This window comes from Schistocerca gregaria, chromosome 9 (assembly GCF_023897955.1).
Source record: "Schistocerca gregaria isolate iqSchGreg1 chromosome 9, iqSchGreg1.2, whole genome shotgun sequence".
NCBI classification, from domain to species: domain Eukaryota; kingdom Metazoa; phylum Arthropoda; class Insecta; order Orthoptera; family Acrididae; genus Schistocerca; species Schistocerca gregaria.
In genome coordinates, this window is record NC_064928.1 from 143,030,839 (window position 1) to 143,048,616 (window position 17,778).

General features: G+C 43.8%; 1 protein-coding gene across 9 annotated transcripts in view; it reads right to left on the reverse strand.

Annotated features, from left to right (window-relative positions):
- LOC126292084 (protein sprint) overlaps positions 1–17,778 on the reverse strand; it is a 438,713-nt gene that overhangs the window by 240,373 nt on the left and 180,562 nt on the right. For 3 of the 9 annotated variants that reach the window (XM_049985899.1, XM_049985898.1, XM_049985893.1), the window contains exon 1: positions 13,029–13,531. The exons of 4 other annotated variants lie outside the window; for them this stretch is intronic. Coding sequence is in view for 2 of the 5 variants with exons in the window: in XM_049985901.1 (XP_049841858.1) it covers positions 13,029–13,048 (20 nt within the window). In the remaining 3 variants the exon portion in view is untranslated. Of the gene's footprint in view, positions 1–13,028; positions 13,548–17,778 lie in introns of those variants that run through there. 2 more of the 9 variants (XM_049985901.1, XM_049985897.1) reach the window with 2 other exon arrangements.

The following is a 17,778-nucleotide window of genomic DNA, read 5'->3' on the forward strand; positions in this document are numbered from 1 at the left end:
TAATGTCATTTTTACCTACGACGAGTATTTAAACAGAGAGAGGAAGATTTCTCTGGTGCCGAATTAATTAAACCAACGAACAGTTTTCCATTTTTTGTGACCAAGAGACAACACATTAACACAACCCAATTCCAATAATAGTAGATTTTCAAAAATGTCTCCACTGACACGTAAATAAAGGTTACACCGTCTGATCATGTTCTGTCTGACACGGGCAAAAACTCCAGGGGTATCCTGAATTGTTCCTGCTGCTGCTCCTTTCCGGGCAACCAGATCCTCTTCTGATGCAACAGGACTTGCGTAAACAAGGTTGCGCATCTCTCCCCACACAATCCATCTGTGGATCGAGCAGGCCATGGTACAGGACCACCTCTGCCAGCCCACGTTTCTGGGAACCGTCCGTCCAGGAATCGACGCACACGACGACCGAAATGTGCAGCGCCCCGTCATGTTGGAACCACAGGCGTTGTCTTGTAGGGAGCGGGACGTGCTCCAGCAATTCTGGCAATGCTCTGGCGAGAAAATTGTAATAGTGGCTGCCATTTAATGGCCTAGGTAGCAAATACGGCCCCCAACAACACCGACCAGCACATTAACGAAGAACCGCACTTTATGAGCGCTAGTAACTGTGGCATAGTGTTATCCTCACTCCAAACATGCGAATTGTGCATGCTGAAGACTCCATCACGCCCGAGCGTTGCTTCATCGGTTAACAGCACAGAGGATGGAAATGTAGGATGCATTTCACGGTGTCCCAGGAACCACTGCGAAAACTGTGCTCTGGGTGGATAATCAACTGGTTCCAGGTTGTGGACACGCTGTAAGTGAAATGGACGTAACAATTGCTCTCGAAGGACTGTTCTTACATTCGCCCCATGTTACGTGAAATTGCACGAGTGCTGACTGAAGGATCCCGCTCCACATGCTGCAAGACAGCTTCCTCAAGCTGCAGCGTTCTTACCGTGCGACGGCGCCCGTGTCCAGGTAATCTGCTAAATGACCCGGTCGCACGCAGACGTTGGTACACAGCAGCAAAGGTCGTATGATGCGGGATACGGCGATTAGGATATTATTATTGGTAAACCCGCTGTGCAGCTCGTCCGTTGTGGTGCGCTACGTAGTACGCAGCAACCATATCAGTGTACTCACTCCAGGTGTATCGCTCCATTAGTAAACAGAGACAATGCACTACTACGCTGGTGGACAGCAGTTGCCTACAACTGAAGATCGTAATACGACCTCCACTGGTTTAAATAATCCACATAGGAAAAAGTGACATTAGGGAAAATATTTATTTTGATGTCCCCTACAACCTCCCAGAGTTTGTCTGTTTAACTACTTTTCACCCTGTAGACAATCGTTTTTCCCTCGATTTGCGAGTGGAACTGGAAAGGAAATGACTATTAGTGGTACAGTGTACCCTCCGCAGTATCAATGTAGATGGAACGCCCTTACACAAAAACTCCTTACCACCGTTGTGTGGTTATCACATACACTATTAAGAACCATGCCTCGCCTTTTGTGACGCCCAGGGAACATCATAAATAATGGTGACGCCACTGTAATAATTGTTGTTGTTGTTGTCTTCAGTCCTGAAACTGGTTTGATGCCCCTCTCCATGCTATTCTATCCTGCACAAGCTTCATCTCCCAGTACCCACTGCAACCTGCCTACATCCTTCTGAATCTGTTTAGTGTATTCATCTCTCGGTCTCCCTCTACGATTTTTACCCTCCACGCTGCCCTCCAATACTAAGTTGGTGATCCATCGATGCCTCAGAACATGTCCTACCAACCGATCCCTTCTTCTTGTCAAATTGTGCCACAAACTACTCTTCTCCCCAATTCTATTCAATACCTCATTAGTTATGTCATCTATTCATCTAATCCTCAGCATTCTTCTGTAGCACCACATTTCGAAAGCTTCTATTCTCTTCTGGTCTAAACGATTTATCGTCCATGTTTCGCTTCCATATATGGATGGCTACATTCCACACAAATACTTTCAGAAACGACTTTCTGACACTTAAATTTATAGTCGATGATAAATTTCTCTTCTTCAGAAACGCTTTCCTTGCTATTGCCAGTTTACATTTTATATCCTCTCTACTTCGATCATCATTGGTTACTTTGCTCCCCAAATAGCAAAACTCCTTTACTACTTTAAGTGTCTCATTTTCTAATCTAATTCCCTCAGCGTCACCCGACTTAATTCGGCTACATTCCATTATCCTCGTTTTGCTTTTGTTGGTGTTCATCTTATATCCTCATCCATTCCGTTCAACTGCTCTTGCAAGTCCTTTGCTGTCTCTGACAGAATTACAATGCCATAGGCGAACCTCAAAGTTTTTATTTCTTCTCCATGGATTTTAATACCTACTACGAATTCTTCTTTTGTTTCTTTTACAGCTTGCTCAATATACAGATTGAATAACATCGGGATCTCATTCCCTTCCCTTATTATCTTTCAATGAAAGTGTCATTTATATTTGTGACACTGCGCATTTCTTTCAATTACCTTTTGTCCTATACTGTATAAGTTCTTTCCATCTCTAGTTCAAGTTTCATTGAACTATGTTATTTCGCACTGACACATCATGCAAATGTTATTTGCGTCGTCAAATTTGGTGTATATGAAGATGTGTTTAAAAGCGACGAGCAGCCGGCCCGGAACAACTTTGTAATTGTTATTCTAACAATGATCGTAGTTACCATTATCACAATGAACGCGACGCCTCAGTGTGAAACAGCTCTGCTTGCCCGCGCTCCCTCCCGCTGTTGGAACACTGGCTGGGCGGAACGTTTTTTTGTTTTCCGGGCTGTTGCCTTCCCCGCAGAAAGTATCCGTCCGTGGCGCGCTCCGACTACGGCGCTACGGCGCGGGGCTCTCGGCAAATATTTCTCATCGCAGTCTGGCCCATCCCTGGGGGTGCGGAACTTTCTCCTGCACTCCCTTCTTCTGCCATCCTCATGAGCCCGGCGCCGCCGAGGGAAGGGAGAACAGCGATCGATCTCTGTCCTTGGTAAAGCAGATACGGCCGACCGGAGCTACTTTACTGGCGTGACGGAGGGGCTCGCGTATCCTTTATCGGATGTCTACTTCCCTAAGATGTATTCAGAAAGCTGTCAACGCGTCGCCACGTTGTAAAGACTATAAAAACGTCACTTGGCTACTTAAATCTCGTTACCTACTTAAATCCACTCCGTATGGAGAATTTCCAATGTTAATCTATACACTGGGCAGGCAGTAAGGTAAACCAGAAGAAATACACTCCTGGAAATGGAAAAAGGAACACATTGACACCGGTGTGTCAGACCCACCATGCTTGCTCCGGACACTGCGAGAGGGCTGTACAAGCAATGATCACACGCACGGCACAGCGGACACACCAGGAACCGCGGTGTTGGCCGTCGAATGGCGCTAGCTGCGCAGCATTTATGCACCGCCGCCGTCAGTGTCAGCCAGTTTGCCGTGGCATACGGAGCTCCATCGCAGTCTTTAACACTGGTAGCATGCCGCGACAGCGTGGACGTGAACTGTATGTGCAGTTGACGGACTTTGAGCGAGGGCGTATAGTGGGCATGCGGGAGGCCGGGTGGACGTACCGCCGAATTGCTCAACACGTGGGGCGTGAGGTCTCCACTGTACATCGATGTTGTCGCCAGTGGTCGGCGGAAGGTGCACGTGCCCGTCGACCTGGGACCGGACCGCAGCGACGCACGGATGCACGCCAAGACCGTAGGATCCTACGCAGTGCCGTAGGGGACCGCACCGCCACTTCCCAGCAAATTAGGGACACTGTTGCTCCTGGGGTATCGGCGAGGACCATTCGCAACCGTCTCCATGAAGCTGGGCTACGGTCCCCCACACCGTTAGGCCGTCTTCCGCTCACGCCCCAACATCGTGCAGCCAGTGGTGTCGCGACAGGCGTGAATGGAGGGACGAATGGAGACGTGTCGTCTTCAGCGATGAGAGTCGCTTCTGCCTTGGTGCCAATGATGGTCGTATGCGTGTTTGGCGCCGTGAAGGTGAGCGCCACAATCAGGACTGCATACGCCCGAGGCACACAGGGCCAACACCCGGCATCATGGTGTGGGGAGCGATCTCCTACACTGGCCGTACACCTCTGGTGATCGCCGAGGGGACACTGAATAGTGCACGGTACATCCAAACCGTCATCGAACCCATCGTTCTACCATTCCTAGACCGGCAAGGGAACTTGCTGTTCCAACAGGACAATGCACGTCTGCATGTATCCCGTGCCACCCAACGTGCTCTAGAAGGTGTAAGTCAACTACCCTGGCCAGCAAGATCTCCGGATCTGTCCCCCACTGAGCATGTTTGGGACTGGATGAAGCGTCGTCTCACGCGGTCTGCACGTCCAGCACGTACGCTGGTCCAACTGAGGCGCCAGGTGGAAATGGCATGGCAAGCCGTTCCACAGGACTACATCCAGCATCTCTACGATCGTCTCCATGGGAGAATAGCAGCCTGCATTGCTGCGAAAGGTGGATATACACTGTACTAGTGCCGACATTGTGCATGCTCTGTTGCCTTTGTCTAGTGCCTGTGGTTCTGTCAGTGTGATCATGTGATGTATCTGACCCCAGGAATGTGTCAATAAAGTTTCCCCTTCCTGGGACAATGAATTCACGGTGTTCTTATTTCAATTTCCAGGAGTGTATTTGGAACGGAGATTAAAGATAAGTGATAATAAATAAAAGCGTTGAGATTTGACGACGACACTATAATTCTGTCACACAGATGATTTGGAGGAGCACATGAAGGGAATGGACAATGCCTTGAAAGGAGGATATAAGATGAATGTAAGCAAAAGCAAAACAAGGATGACGGAATGTAGTCGAATTAAATCAGGTGACGATGGGGGAATTAAATTAGGAATTGAGACACGTAAAGTATCAGATGAGTTTTGCAATTTGAGCAGCAAAATAACTGACGATGGCCGAAGTAGAGAGGATAAAGATGTAGATCGGCCCTGGCAAGAAAAGCGTTTCTGAAGAAGAGAAATCTGCTAACGTCGAATATAGATTTAAGTATTGTATGGAGTGTAGCCATGTATGAAGCGATACGTGGATGATATAAAAGTCAGACAAGAAGAGAAAAGAAGCTTTTGAAATGTTGTGCTACATAAGAATGCTGAAAGTTATGTGGTAGACCAAGTAACTTGGGGACAAAAAATTTGTGGCACCTCAGTAATAAAAGGGACTGGTTCACAGGACACATTTTGAGACATCACGGGATCACCAGTTTATTTATTGGGGGAAAGGGTGTGTGTGTGTGGGAGGGGGGGGGGGTAAAAATTGTAGAGAGAAACCAAGAGATCAGTACAGTATGCAAATTCAGAAGGATGTAGGTTTCAGTCGCTATGCACTTGACAGAGTAGCATAAAGAGATGCATGAAGCAAGTCTGCGGACTAACGAGTAAGGACAATATGAGTATCTGTACTCATTAAACTAAACCAGATCTAAATGAGAATGTTTTCAGCATTTGACTATTATTTCTACTATTGCGATTTTAGATTTATTTATAAGTGCAATACTTCATCCCTCAGTCCATGTCAAACGCGCCACGAAGAAAACTGCATAAAAGCATAATAGAACAACATTACTGCACGCAACCACTGAATAAAAATATTTTATCAATCTCCTCTCTGTACATACACAGGATGGTCCATTGATAGTCACTCGGATAAATATCTCACGAAATAAGCATCAAACGAAAAAACTACCAAGAACGAAACTCGTCTAGCTTTAAGGGGGCAACCAGATGGCCACTTCACAGATTCAGTCCTAAGAGATAGCGAAAATAACTTGATGGGTGCGTTGTTGTGTGCTTTAAACAGAAGATAAGTGGCCAAGTGCGGTTAGGACAAGCACAGTAAAGGTTCCGTACAAACTTAATAATGTATATATTCCATCCCTGGAATCTAAAATTTCGACGAGTTTTGCCTGATATCGATACCTGCAAGAAATCGGTCCCGGGAATTTGAAAAATCGTTTCGAAATCTGTACACCAGTCCCTGAGACTGGCTCAAACATACAAAACGAGACGAGACGAGCAGGGAACTTCCATTTATACAGGGTGGTCCACTGATCGGGCTAAATATCTCACGAAATAAGCGTCAAACGGAAAACTACAAAGAACGAAACCTGTCTAGCTTGAAGGGGGACATCAGATGGCGCTTTGGTTGGCCCACTAGATGGCGCTGCCAGAGGTCAAACGGATATCAACTGCGTTTTTAAAAAAAAATAGGAACCCAATTTTTTATTACATATTCGTGTAGTACGTAAAGAAATATGAATGTTTTAATAGGACCACTTTTTTCGCTTTGTGATACACGGCGCTGTAACAGTCACAAACATATGGCTCACAATTTTAGACGAACAGTTGGTAACAGGTGGGTGTTTTAAATTAGTCTAAAATACAGAACGTAGGTACGTTTGAACATTTTATTTCGGTTGTTCCAATGTGATACACGTACCTTTGTGAACTTATTTCTGAGAACGCATGCTGTTACAGGGTGATTAACATTTGACGATGCCACAATGGCTGCAGTTCATTATGAAACTGGTATGCCTCTTCATACTTAAAGCACACAAATGTGTATGTATGTCAGTAGTACTTTTCATTGTGGTCTATTTTATTGTTTAAAGCTGTAGACAATCTGCTACTGTATGTTTTCCCATATTTTGCTGTATTTATAGACCGAAACCGGTAGTCTGATGACAAAAAGTTTGTGACCATAGACAAAGTAAAGGAAATTTATTATATATTCGGGTCGCTGCTTTATTTGCGAGCATATCGCAGCTTGTGAATCAAGAGCTATATGCTCGGATTAATACCGATAAGACTGGCATGCAGCCTTTCGTCTCTACTGTTAATCTATACATCGAAGAAGCAATTATAGAAATGAAAGAAAGGTTCAAAAGTGGGATCAAAATCACGGTGACAGGATATCCGTAACAAGATTTACTGATGGCATTGCTATCCTCAGGGAATGTGAAGAAGAATTACCTAAGGTGTTGAAATGAGCATTTTTTTTGTTGAAACTGTCAAATCTGATAAGCGATCTGTTATGTTAAAAAGTGTGGGTACAATTCCTGCTCAATATCGCTGAAATTCCTTTATTGATTGCTAGTTTCAGCTCACTGACGAGCAATCTTCAGATCTAACATACAGAAAATTGCATAAAAGAGGTGAAGAACAATTTCACACATTTTAGCTTCCATTCTATGATATACGCCAGTAAATATTATTACTTAATTCAATGTGCTAGACACCAGGCATTACACATCGTCATAACCTATTGAGCTGAGCCGCTCTTGTACCCTACACACTGAAAAATTTGATAGATCGTGACAAAAATGAAGACACACAAAGTACGTTTGCTAAGTGGTGTAACGCTATAACTTACCTACCTTACATATTGATGAATTCGTTGTCGTTTTCAAAGTTTTATATATATATATATATATATATATATATATATATATATATATATATCAACAAAAAATGTTAATGCAATATTTCAAACTGTTTGTCACCCCTTCATCTGACCTAATGGAAAAACCAACAACAACGCATTGCCTTAATACTGGAAATTTCGGAGTAATTAGGTTAACTGTAATCCTTCATGTGCAACACTAATACAACAAGTAGTTCAACTGTTATAATCGTTGCTTGATTTTAACTATAAAAGTGGAAAACTGTAAATGTCAGTTCCATTCTGCATGGTGCGTAATGACAGAATTTTTTTTTTTTCTTCAGTCGTGTGACTGACATGTTGGTTTGAATCGTTAATGTGACAGAGAGAGACGTAACGTCAGTGATAACCGATATCCTAGTCCACAAAGTCCCTCTGGATATAGCTGCTGGCTCGTAAAGTGAATGCTTTAAGAGCCCATGATTGCCCGCGTGGCCGGAAACCAGTTTATTTCTTCCTGGGTAGTCCACTTCAGACAGAACAATTTTCTCCAGCGGTATACATCCGGTACACGTCACTAATGATACGGCGCGAGCCACTCCAGGTCGTCTATTAAACTGAAAAAGTGCGTGTCCACATGTTAGTCTTCCCTCCCCCCTTCTCTCAAAAATCACGCGCACGCACATTCGGCATTCTACAGCTAAACTACGGAAGCCACCTGACGGTATCTGAAGGAGTGTACTTCTTGTACCACTACCCCCCCCCCCCCCCCCTCCGGGAAGAACAAGTGTCTGTAAACCTCCAACGAGCTCTAATTTCTGCGGTTTCCTAGTAGTGGTCGTTTCCCGAGACATATGTGGGAGGAAGTAATATGTTGCCAGACTTCTAGAAACAGACGCTCTTGCAATTTCAAACATATACCTCTCAGTGATGCGCAACGCCTCTTCTGTAGCGTCTGCCACGGACCACTGCTTTTCACAATATATATAAATGATCAAGTAGATCGTGTCGGAAGTTCCATGCGGCTTTTCGCGATTGATGCTGTAGTAGACGGAGAAGTTGCACCATTAGAAAATTGCAGCGAAATACAGGAAGATCTGCAGCGGATAGGCACTTGGTGCAAGGAGTGGCAACTGACCCTTAACATAGACAAATGCAATGTATTGCGAATACATAGAAAGAAGGATCCTTTATTGTATGATTATATGATAGCGGAACAAACACTGGTAGCAGTTACTTCTGTAAAATATCTGGGAGTATGAGTGCGGAACGATTTGAAGTGGAATGATCATATAAAATTAATTGTTGGTAAGGCGGGTACCAGGTTGAGATTCATTGGGGGAGTCCTTAGAAAATGTTGTCCATCAACAAAGGAGGGAAGATCCAAAGAAGAGCGGCGCGTTTCGTCACAGTGTTATTTGGTAACCGTGATAGCGTTACGGAGATGTTTAGCAAACTCTAGTGGCAGACTCTGCAGGAGAGGGGCTCTGCATCGCGGTGTAGCTTGCTCGCCAGGTTTCGAAAGGGTGCGTTTCTGGATGAGTTATTGAATATATTGCTTCCTCCTACTTATACCTCGCGAGGAGATCACGAATGTAAAATTAAGAGAGATTCGAGCGCTCACGGAGGCTTTCAGACAGTCGTTCTTCCCGCGAACCATACGCGACTGGAACAGAAAAGGGAGGTAATGACAATGGCACGTAAAGTGCCCTCCGCCACACACTGTTGGGTGGCTTGCGGAGTATAAATGTAGATGTAGATGTTTTTCGTTGCGGCAGGATTTTCTCAAGAAATTTCTATCACCAACTTTCTCCTCCGAAAACGAATATATATAATATATTCTCCAACTGATGTTTTACAATTTGGAAGTGACGACGTAGTTCGTTGAAGCCAATAATGTAACTCCTTTTTTAAAGAAAAAAATTATGTATTGTGGCTCGCTCTTCACTACTGTAGAGTCAAACATTTAACTTATATCATAGCCACACTCCTTTACGACAGTTGTGTCTCAATATAGGATCACAGTACTAAAACAAAATGAGAGAGCAGAACACGTACGGAATGACTTAGAACTTTGTTTCTGCCCACGCGTTGTTCGAGAGAGGAACGGTAGAGTAGTCTGAACCCTCAGCCAAGCAATTAATTGTGTATTGCAGAGTCGTCAAGGAGACACAGAAAAAAATTTTTTATTTTAATTTACGGGCATAATATTGAAAACAAGGAGAGGGGGAGGGGGAGAGGGAGGAGAGAGAGAGAGAGAGAGAGAGAGAGAGAGAGAGAGAGAGAGAACACAACTTATAGTGACCAGTCGAATAACAACAAGCTTCTTCCAAACTCACAATATTTACCATATACTTCAAAAGCAAAATACCTATATAACTGAGAACTATTGAAGATTACAATTCAATCCGCCAGCTTTGTCACTGACCCTAGCAGTTAGTATGGCGACTATCATCATACAAGCACGCTTAATTTAACTGTCAAAGCATCGTGATCCCTGACGGAATATGGAATGTTTTGAGCTTGGGTGTTATTAAATGGTTCAAAAACACTAATAATCTGACAATGCCAGGACGGCTTCGCCAACTCACAAACAAGCTATGAGCTTCGAATCTTGCATTGTCCTCGGGCTAGACACACCTGAAGGTTTTAACAAACCGCAAAGAAACTAGCATCTAGTCCTCTGACTACGCTACATGTCAGTCTGGCACCATAATTTCAATAGTAAAGTGATGTCACTGGTCAAAGCAAAACGACGGTACCGTAATATTCAATACAGTACTGAAGATTTACGGATACGAATGTTGCTAAAAAGTCAGTGATGCTAATGTTGACTAGGATGGCAGTTCAAACAGGCACGCTACGCCTGCCCTGGAATTAGTTTGGTGCACAAGTTCGTAGCATTTTTGCATCGCGTGTTAGTATTCCAGTTGCCATAGGTTTATTTATAGATTGCCATTTTTTTTATTCGTAGTCCACTGTTCCTATTTGAGTTTACATATTGTCATTTGAAGATAGTGAATGTGCGCTGGAAAATGGAGTGCCAAAAGGAGAAATCGCAACATTCCCGACATTTTCTTCGAGTTTAGTAGAGGGGTGACAACCGCAGATACAGCCAGGAACATTTGTGCCGTTTCGGGATAATGCCATTTGACGGAGCGCGGAAACAAAATGGATTTCTCGTATTAACGAGAATCGTTTTGCCATTAGTGACTTTCCACATTGAGAATGGCCTTCGGGGGTTTGATGAAGATGGTTTAAACGCATTAATTCACGTCATTTTACTCGAGAAACGGCAAATGTGAGGAACTGATCATTCCAACACCGTGCGACATTTTAATGCAATGGAGAAGGTTTTTTTAAATCATGTGTATGGATAATGCACGCTCTAAGCCAAAATCACAAAAATCGGGGTGGGGGGCGGTAATATGTGCGTCTCTGCTTTCTCATCTTCAATTGGTTCGTGAGCAGCACCGACCATTCCTGTCCTGTATAATTACTGGTGTCTTTACGCTAACATACCGAAGAGAAAGTAATGGTTGAGCCAAAACACTGCAGCAACTTGCCGCACAAATACGTGCGCGAATCCACGACGGATAATAAGGTGCATTTAGTGGAATAGCGACGGCGTGGTGTGCTACGAACAGCTTCCCCAAGATTAACAATCACTGCTGACTGACCAAAAACACTACACAGAAGTTGAGTTGAGAAGTTAATCCGCGCACCCACCTATTTCACACGGTCTTGTGCCGTCAGGTTTTTACCTTTCCCGCTCTCTGTGGCAGGTTCAGAAGGATGTGGATGGCAGTCGTTACTTTTGAGATGACGAGGCTTGTACAGGATAGAGTAGTATGAAGAGCTGTATCAAACCAGTCTTTGGAAGCCAATAACAACAACATCGAACAATCTTCAAGTAACTTCCTTTCTGGATGACTATGTGCTCCGAAGATGATGAATTCTTCGCCTCAAAACCACCCGAGTCCTACAGTCGCGGAATCTACTTTATCCCAGCGTTGGCAGACTTGTACCGTAAAGAGCATGCTCCTGACGTATGCACCAACCTAATACATTGTTTTTACTTAGCTGGTCCATTTCTCCAACTATCCAAAACGCCTCGTCTCTATCTCTTCGATCACTGCAATTGACAGTACAGACTATTCAATCATCATGGTTTTACTTAAATTCCAAGCCAGAAAGAACCAGAAAACTGCATGACAATTATATGCTCACGAGGAATCACTGGAACAAAAGATCCCTATTCATCAATGCAAAACTTTGGCACTGTTTTCGTAAAACAGTACACATACTAAAAAAAAATCGTTAGGAACGTTTTGGACCAATAAATAGGAGAAATTTGCACCAAGCGGCCATCAAAGACACACTAACACACAATAAATGACACGCAGGAAAAGAAGACCCCAATTTTACACACACATTCACAGACTGAATGAAAATAAAACTGCAACAAAAAATCGAACTCTTCCATTCAGGCAGACGCAAATAATGTGGACAAAGGAGTTCAAGGTAACACCGGACAAGGCGAAAGATGAATACCGTTAACAAACGCGAATATGAAAACACTAAAGAAGGCCACACAGTTTAAGTCAACAGCAAGGCGGATGAGGAGGGTTCACGGGGATTAGCGAGAACAGTGTGGGAAGTCAGATTCAAATAAAGTTTCGTCGATATCGTGCGTTAGCCTACACAGGACGACGACAGGAAAGGAATAAACAGTAAGTGGAAACTACAAATCCCAGCATTCACCTGGCGTGACGTACGAAAACCACTAGAAAATGGAAAAGGCCAGACAAAGATTCGAATCCTATCCCACCCGGATACACGTCCAGTGTCCTAACCACAACCACTCCCTCCCGGATATGCCCTTTCCAATGTAGTTTCTATAACGTATTATGGCAGAATGATCATAACTCTCCACAATATCACCGACAAGTACACACTCCTAACCAGTAAGCAGTTAAACCAAAGCCAAACATTAATTGGTACTGCAAGTAATAAGAGTCGTAGGTATTGCAAATCACGTGTAACACGTTAGGTTTGCTTTATTTAACTGTGAAAATATAGGGCAAATGTTTCATACTCTGCCGGAAACGATTGATAAATTATAGTCAGCTACCAGTATATGAATGTCTTCGTTCAGTACGCAAACAAACTAGGAACTTGCACCCATTGTTGGCTCTCGAAATTTGAGTACTTTATGTGACTAAATAACAGAAATATGAATTTATCAGTATTCTTACTGCTGGCTTATGTATATATATATTCCACTTCTCGATAAACAGCAAAAACATTTTTTCAGTGTGAAATAAATTACTGTAAGTATTACATAACTAAATCATAGGACAGAGTCTTTATGAAAGTTCTTGACATTTCTCAGCTAACACCCGTGGATGAAAATAGCCACGAGATAATTCGACAAAATTCTGTCTCAAACTGGATAGGGCATAATTGTCTTTAAACTCTCACAGAACTGTGATTTCAATTACGCTGTCTACTTCCTTATGGGCGGTCATTTGTCAAATTAATAACAGATTACCATTGTACATAATAAACAAAAGAACATACCAAAGCAGCTTATTTTTCATGAGGCATTTGAATACTGCGAGCTTTCCCAAATAGCAGCAGCGCCAAGACGGTTTGTTGTCGGGCGAAAAGTCAACAACAGGTATGTGCGGGGGCTTACAAACAAAAAATCGCAGATCCCACGCAGTGAGCCAACACACAGTCCTAACACACTTCACTACGCGGATTCGTTGAGAGGACACGTAGTTCCTGTACAGAGACTGACATAACAACTGGAAACTTGCACAACCGACTCGTATTCCAATGCGACCGTATTTGTAAACGTGTCAAGCGCGAGGCGGTTCCGTTGGCACTAGCACACACTGCTGTTCACAGGCGTCCGGAAAAGTAACTATGTATGTGCAGCACACGAGTAACACTGATGTAGACTGCCTCAACGCGGCAGCGTCGCCAGACGGGCGGTGGCCCAGCTGTGAACATGGGCAAGCAGTGGCACCGAACACTCGACACTACACACGCGCGAGCACATCTTCGCCACTCGGCGATCCACGCGACAATAACCTCAAAACGACGTTCTGGAGCAAGTAGTTTCCCCGCTTGCCGACGGCGGCGCTGCCACCGCAGCTCACTCCTGCTACCTGCTGGACACTTGTGAAAGAAATCTCGTCCCGAGACGATACAAACAAGCGAAGAAAACAAACACTCCGCAACTTCTTACTGATGTACGTGGGTATCTAAAACTAAATCATTCTATAATCTGTAAACTACTGTGAAGTGCATGGCGGAGGTTACTTCTCACTGCAGCAGTTATTAGCAGCCTGGGAAGAATGACTGCTCAAACGCCCATACGTGCAGTGTAATTACCGGTACGATCATCCTTGTCTTCCTGACCACTACGAGGGCTATACGTCGGGGCTGAAGAAAAGTTTCTTGCTTAAAGTTGGTTCTTGAAACTCTGTGTACGCAATACACAATGCTGCACAATATGTTCATCTCCTTCTGCATGTTGCGTTTCTTTAACTCAATGAGTAGAGACAGGAAAAATATTTTTATTTTGTGGATAAAATCGGTGTTATTTTTTACTGAAGGCATCATTCGGTGATACTTTTTGCCAAATTTAGTGCAATTGTGCTGCCAATTTCGTTTTTTACCTAATTTATCAGTTTTTTTGTCATCTCCGGTGTTATTTTTTTTTTAGCAATTTCGCGGCTATTTTTGCAATGTTCGGTATTTCTTTGCCAAAATCGAAAATATTTATTACCAATTTCGTTGCTAATTTTTGCCTTTCCCCGTTATTATTCCTGTTTCATTGCTATTTTTTGCCATATTCGGGTGTTCTTTTTTGACGCATTCACCTGTTTTTTCTTGCCGTATGCGGATGTTCTTTTTTTGCCACATTCGGTATCATTTTTTGCCAAATTCCGTATTTTTTGCCAGTTTCGGTGTCAATTTTTGCTAGATTCAGTGGCACTTTTTTCCAGATTCGCTTTTATTTCTTCGCCAATTTCGGTGGTATTTTAGATTATTCACCCTACGGGGAAAAAGAAGGAAGAGCGCAATTTCAACATTCAATAACTATCAGTTACTGATACTGGTGAACTATCGTCTTCAGATTTATAAAATTTTTTATAGAAGAAAAAGGCTAATTTCCAGATATTTCGTTAAAATCAACGACTTCGAGTTAGCTTGCAAAAAACCGCCAGTACAGCGTTATGTTTAGCTGTTTTGTTTTCATGAAACTTTTCTGTCCGCAACAAAAAGGGGATCACGGCCTAAGTCGTCCCTAACCAGGAAAAACAATCCCATACCGTAACACAATCTCTTCCGTATGCCAATGCTGACACTACCTACGACGGCAGGTAACTTTGTGCCGCCACTCGCCATATCAAAACCCTTCCATCGCATTGCCACAGTGTACTGTGTGCACTTTAGATCACCCATTTCCATAGCGTGCATCATTTCTCCAGATAATCTCTCCACACACCTCGAGCGTCGCCGGCCGGAGTGGCCGTGCGGTTCTAGGCGCTACAGTCTGGAACCGAGCGACCGCTGCGGTCGAAGGTTCGAATCCTGCCTCGGGCATGGATGTGTGTGATGTCCTTAGGTTAGTTGGGTTTAATTAGTTCTGAGTTCTAGGCGACTGATGACCTCAGAAGTTAAGTCGCATAGTGCCATTTGAACCTCGAGCGACAATTGGCACTGACTGTAATATTTGGCTTATGAGGAAGAACTGTGCCATCTGTACCCGACTGTTTCTAATTCTCGCCATAGTAGCTGGGTTGCTGATAGCACATTGGGACTCACGGGTTATTCCTTCCGCTGATTTCGTGCGGTTTTTTCTTTTTGCAACTACCCCCTCCACAATGATCAACTTATCTTCGTCCGTACATGAGGTCTGTCTGGTCTATGGTTGTTTCTTCGCGTTTCCACTTCACAGTCACATCACTAGCAGTCGACCTGGGTAGCTTTAGAAGTGTTAGACTATCCCTGGTGGACATTTCTTACTCAGGCGACATCCAATGAGAAGTGTCATGACCGATCCATTGCCTTCCTGCTGCGTCTCTCTAGCGGGTGGGGGAATTTCTCTGACCGGGGACTGCGTGTTTGTGTCGTCCTAATCATTTCATTATCATCACCATTCGTGACAGTGGCTACACAGGACTGTGTAAAAAAAGTTGGTCAGTGTAAAAATTGGGACTTTGTACGGGCGCTGACGCCCGCGCAGTTGAGCGCCCCACAAACCAATCATCATCATCATCATCATCATCATCATCATCATCATCATCATCATCATCATCATCATCATCATCATCATCATCATCATCATCATCTCCTCTAGAGGGTAGACCTCTCGTGACATCTATTGGTAAATTCTGTATTCAATACGGACGTTCCGATACTTCTTATCACATAATAAATATTAGAAACGAGTGGTCTTCAGATTTCATTATTAATCTACATCTACACACACACTTTGGAAGCCGCCGTAAGATGCATGGCGGGAAGTAATTTCCCCTCTCGTTCCACTCGCAAATAGCGCGAGAAAACGAGTCTTTTATATGCCTCCGTATAAGCCGTAATTTCTCTCAGCTTATCTTCTTGGTCCTTAGGCGAAATGTATGTTTGTGGCAATAGAATCGTTCTCGAGTCAGCACCAAATTCTTCTCAATAGCGTGCCTCGAAAAGGCCTTCCCTCCAGGAATTCCCATTTGATTTCCTGAAGTATCTTCGTAATACTTGCGTCTTCATATAACCTACCGGTAACAACCTGCCTCTGTATTGCTTCGATGTCTTTCTTTAATCCGACCTGGTGGGGATCCCAAACACTCAAGCAATATTCAAGAACGGGTCGTACTAGAGTTGTATACGCCGTAAGCTTTCCCAAAATTCTCTCAATAAAACGAATTGGATCATTCACTTCTGTACTACCAACGCGAGGGGGCCGGCCTGGGTGGCCGAGCGGTTCTAGGAGCTACAGTCCGGAACCACGCGACCGCTACGGTCGCAGTTTCGAATCCTGCCTGGGGCATGGATGTAGGTTAGTTAGGTTCAAGTAGTTCTTAGTTCTAGTGGACTGATGACCTCAAAAGTTAAGTCCCATAGTGCCCAGAGCCATTTGAATGCGAGGGGCTCGTTCCATTGCATATCGCTTTGCAACATTATGCCTCGATATTTAATCGATATTAAGGAGTCAACGAAGCACCATGCCAATGCTGTTATTATTACAGGATTCTCTTTCCTCTGTCATCCGCATTGACTTACATTTTTCCTCATTTGGAGGTACTGCCAACTACAGATTTTGTCTAAGTCGTATTTTCTTACAGTCACTCAACTTCGGCACGTTATCGCACACCACAGCGTCATCAACGAAACAGCCCCAGACTGCTGCTCAAGCTGTCCGCCAGGTTTTTTTTTATCTATATAGAAAATAGCTGCGGTCCTATTACACCCCCCCCCCCCCCCCTAGGGCATCATCGATATCCTTGTCTCTGACGAACACTCGCCGTTCAGGACAGCAGACGGAGTTCTACCTGTATGACTTAAAAAGCCTTCGAGCCACTCAGACATCTGCTAGCCTATTCCATATGCTCGGGCCTTCGTCAACAGTCTGCGTCTTAGAATGGCACATGTCAACTACCTTGTTGCAGCGCCGTTTCTGCATTACAGCTTGAAGTAATGGCGTTACAGTACTTTTAAAGTGGTTGATATAATAGTCTGTACCCCGTAAACCTCACAGAAGTTTTCCTAGCTTTGAATGTTCAACGGAAATAATTACATTCGATTAATTTAACTTGGGTTTAGGAAAGGTAAACATCCGAGACCTCATAGAACAAGTTTGTCTAGCTTTCAATGTTGAACGGAAACAGTTATATTCAGTTAACTTAATTTATGTTCAGGAAAAGTAAACCCATCAGAGACACGGTTCTGAAGTTGCGCTTGATAACGGAAGCAAGATATGCTGCATGGAACAGAACCATCTAGGCAGATTGACAGTGGACGGCAGAAAGATGAAAGTAATGAGGAATATCACGTGTGAGAGTAGCTATAAATCAACGTGTCACTGGGGGCCACAAAGTAGGCGAAGTTAACCAATTCTGTTACGTAGGTAGCAAAATAACCCATGACGGACGAAGCAAGGAGCACATAAAAACCAGATTAGCACAGGCAAAGAGGGCATCCTTGGCCAAGAGAATTCTGCTATAATCCGTTCGTCATAAGAATAAACCGGATGTAAACGTTGCACTATGTATTCCTCCGCGTTTGCTGGAACCTCATTGGATTTCCATTTCAC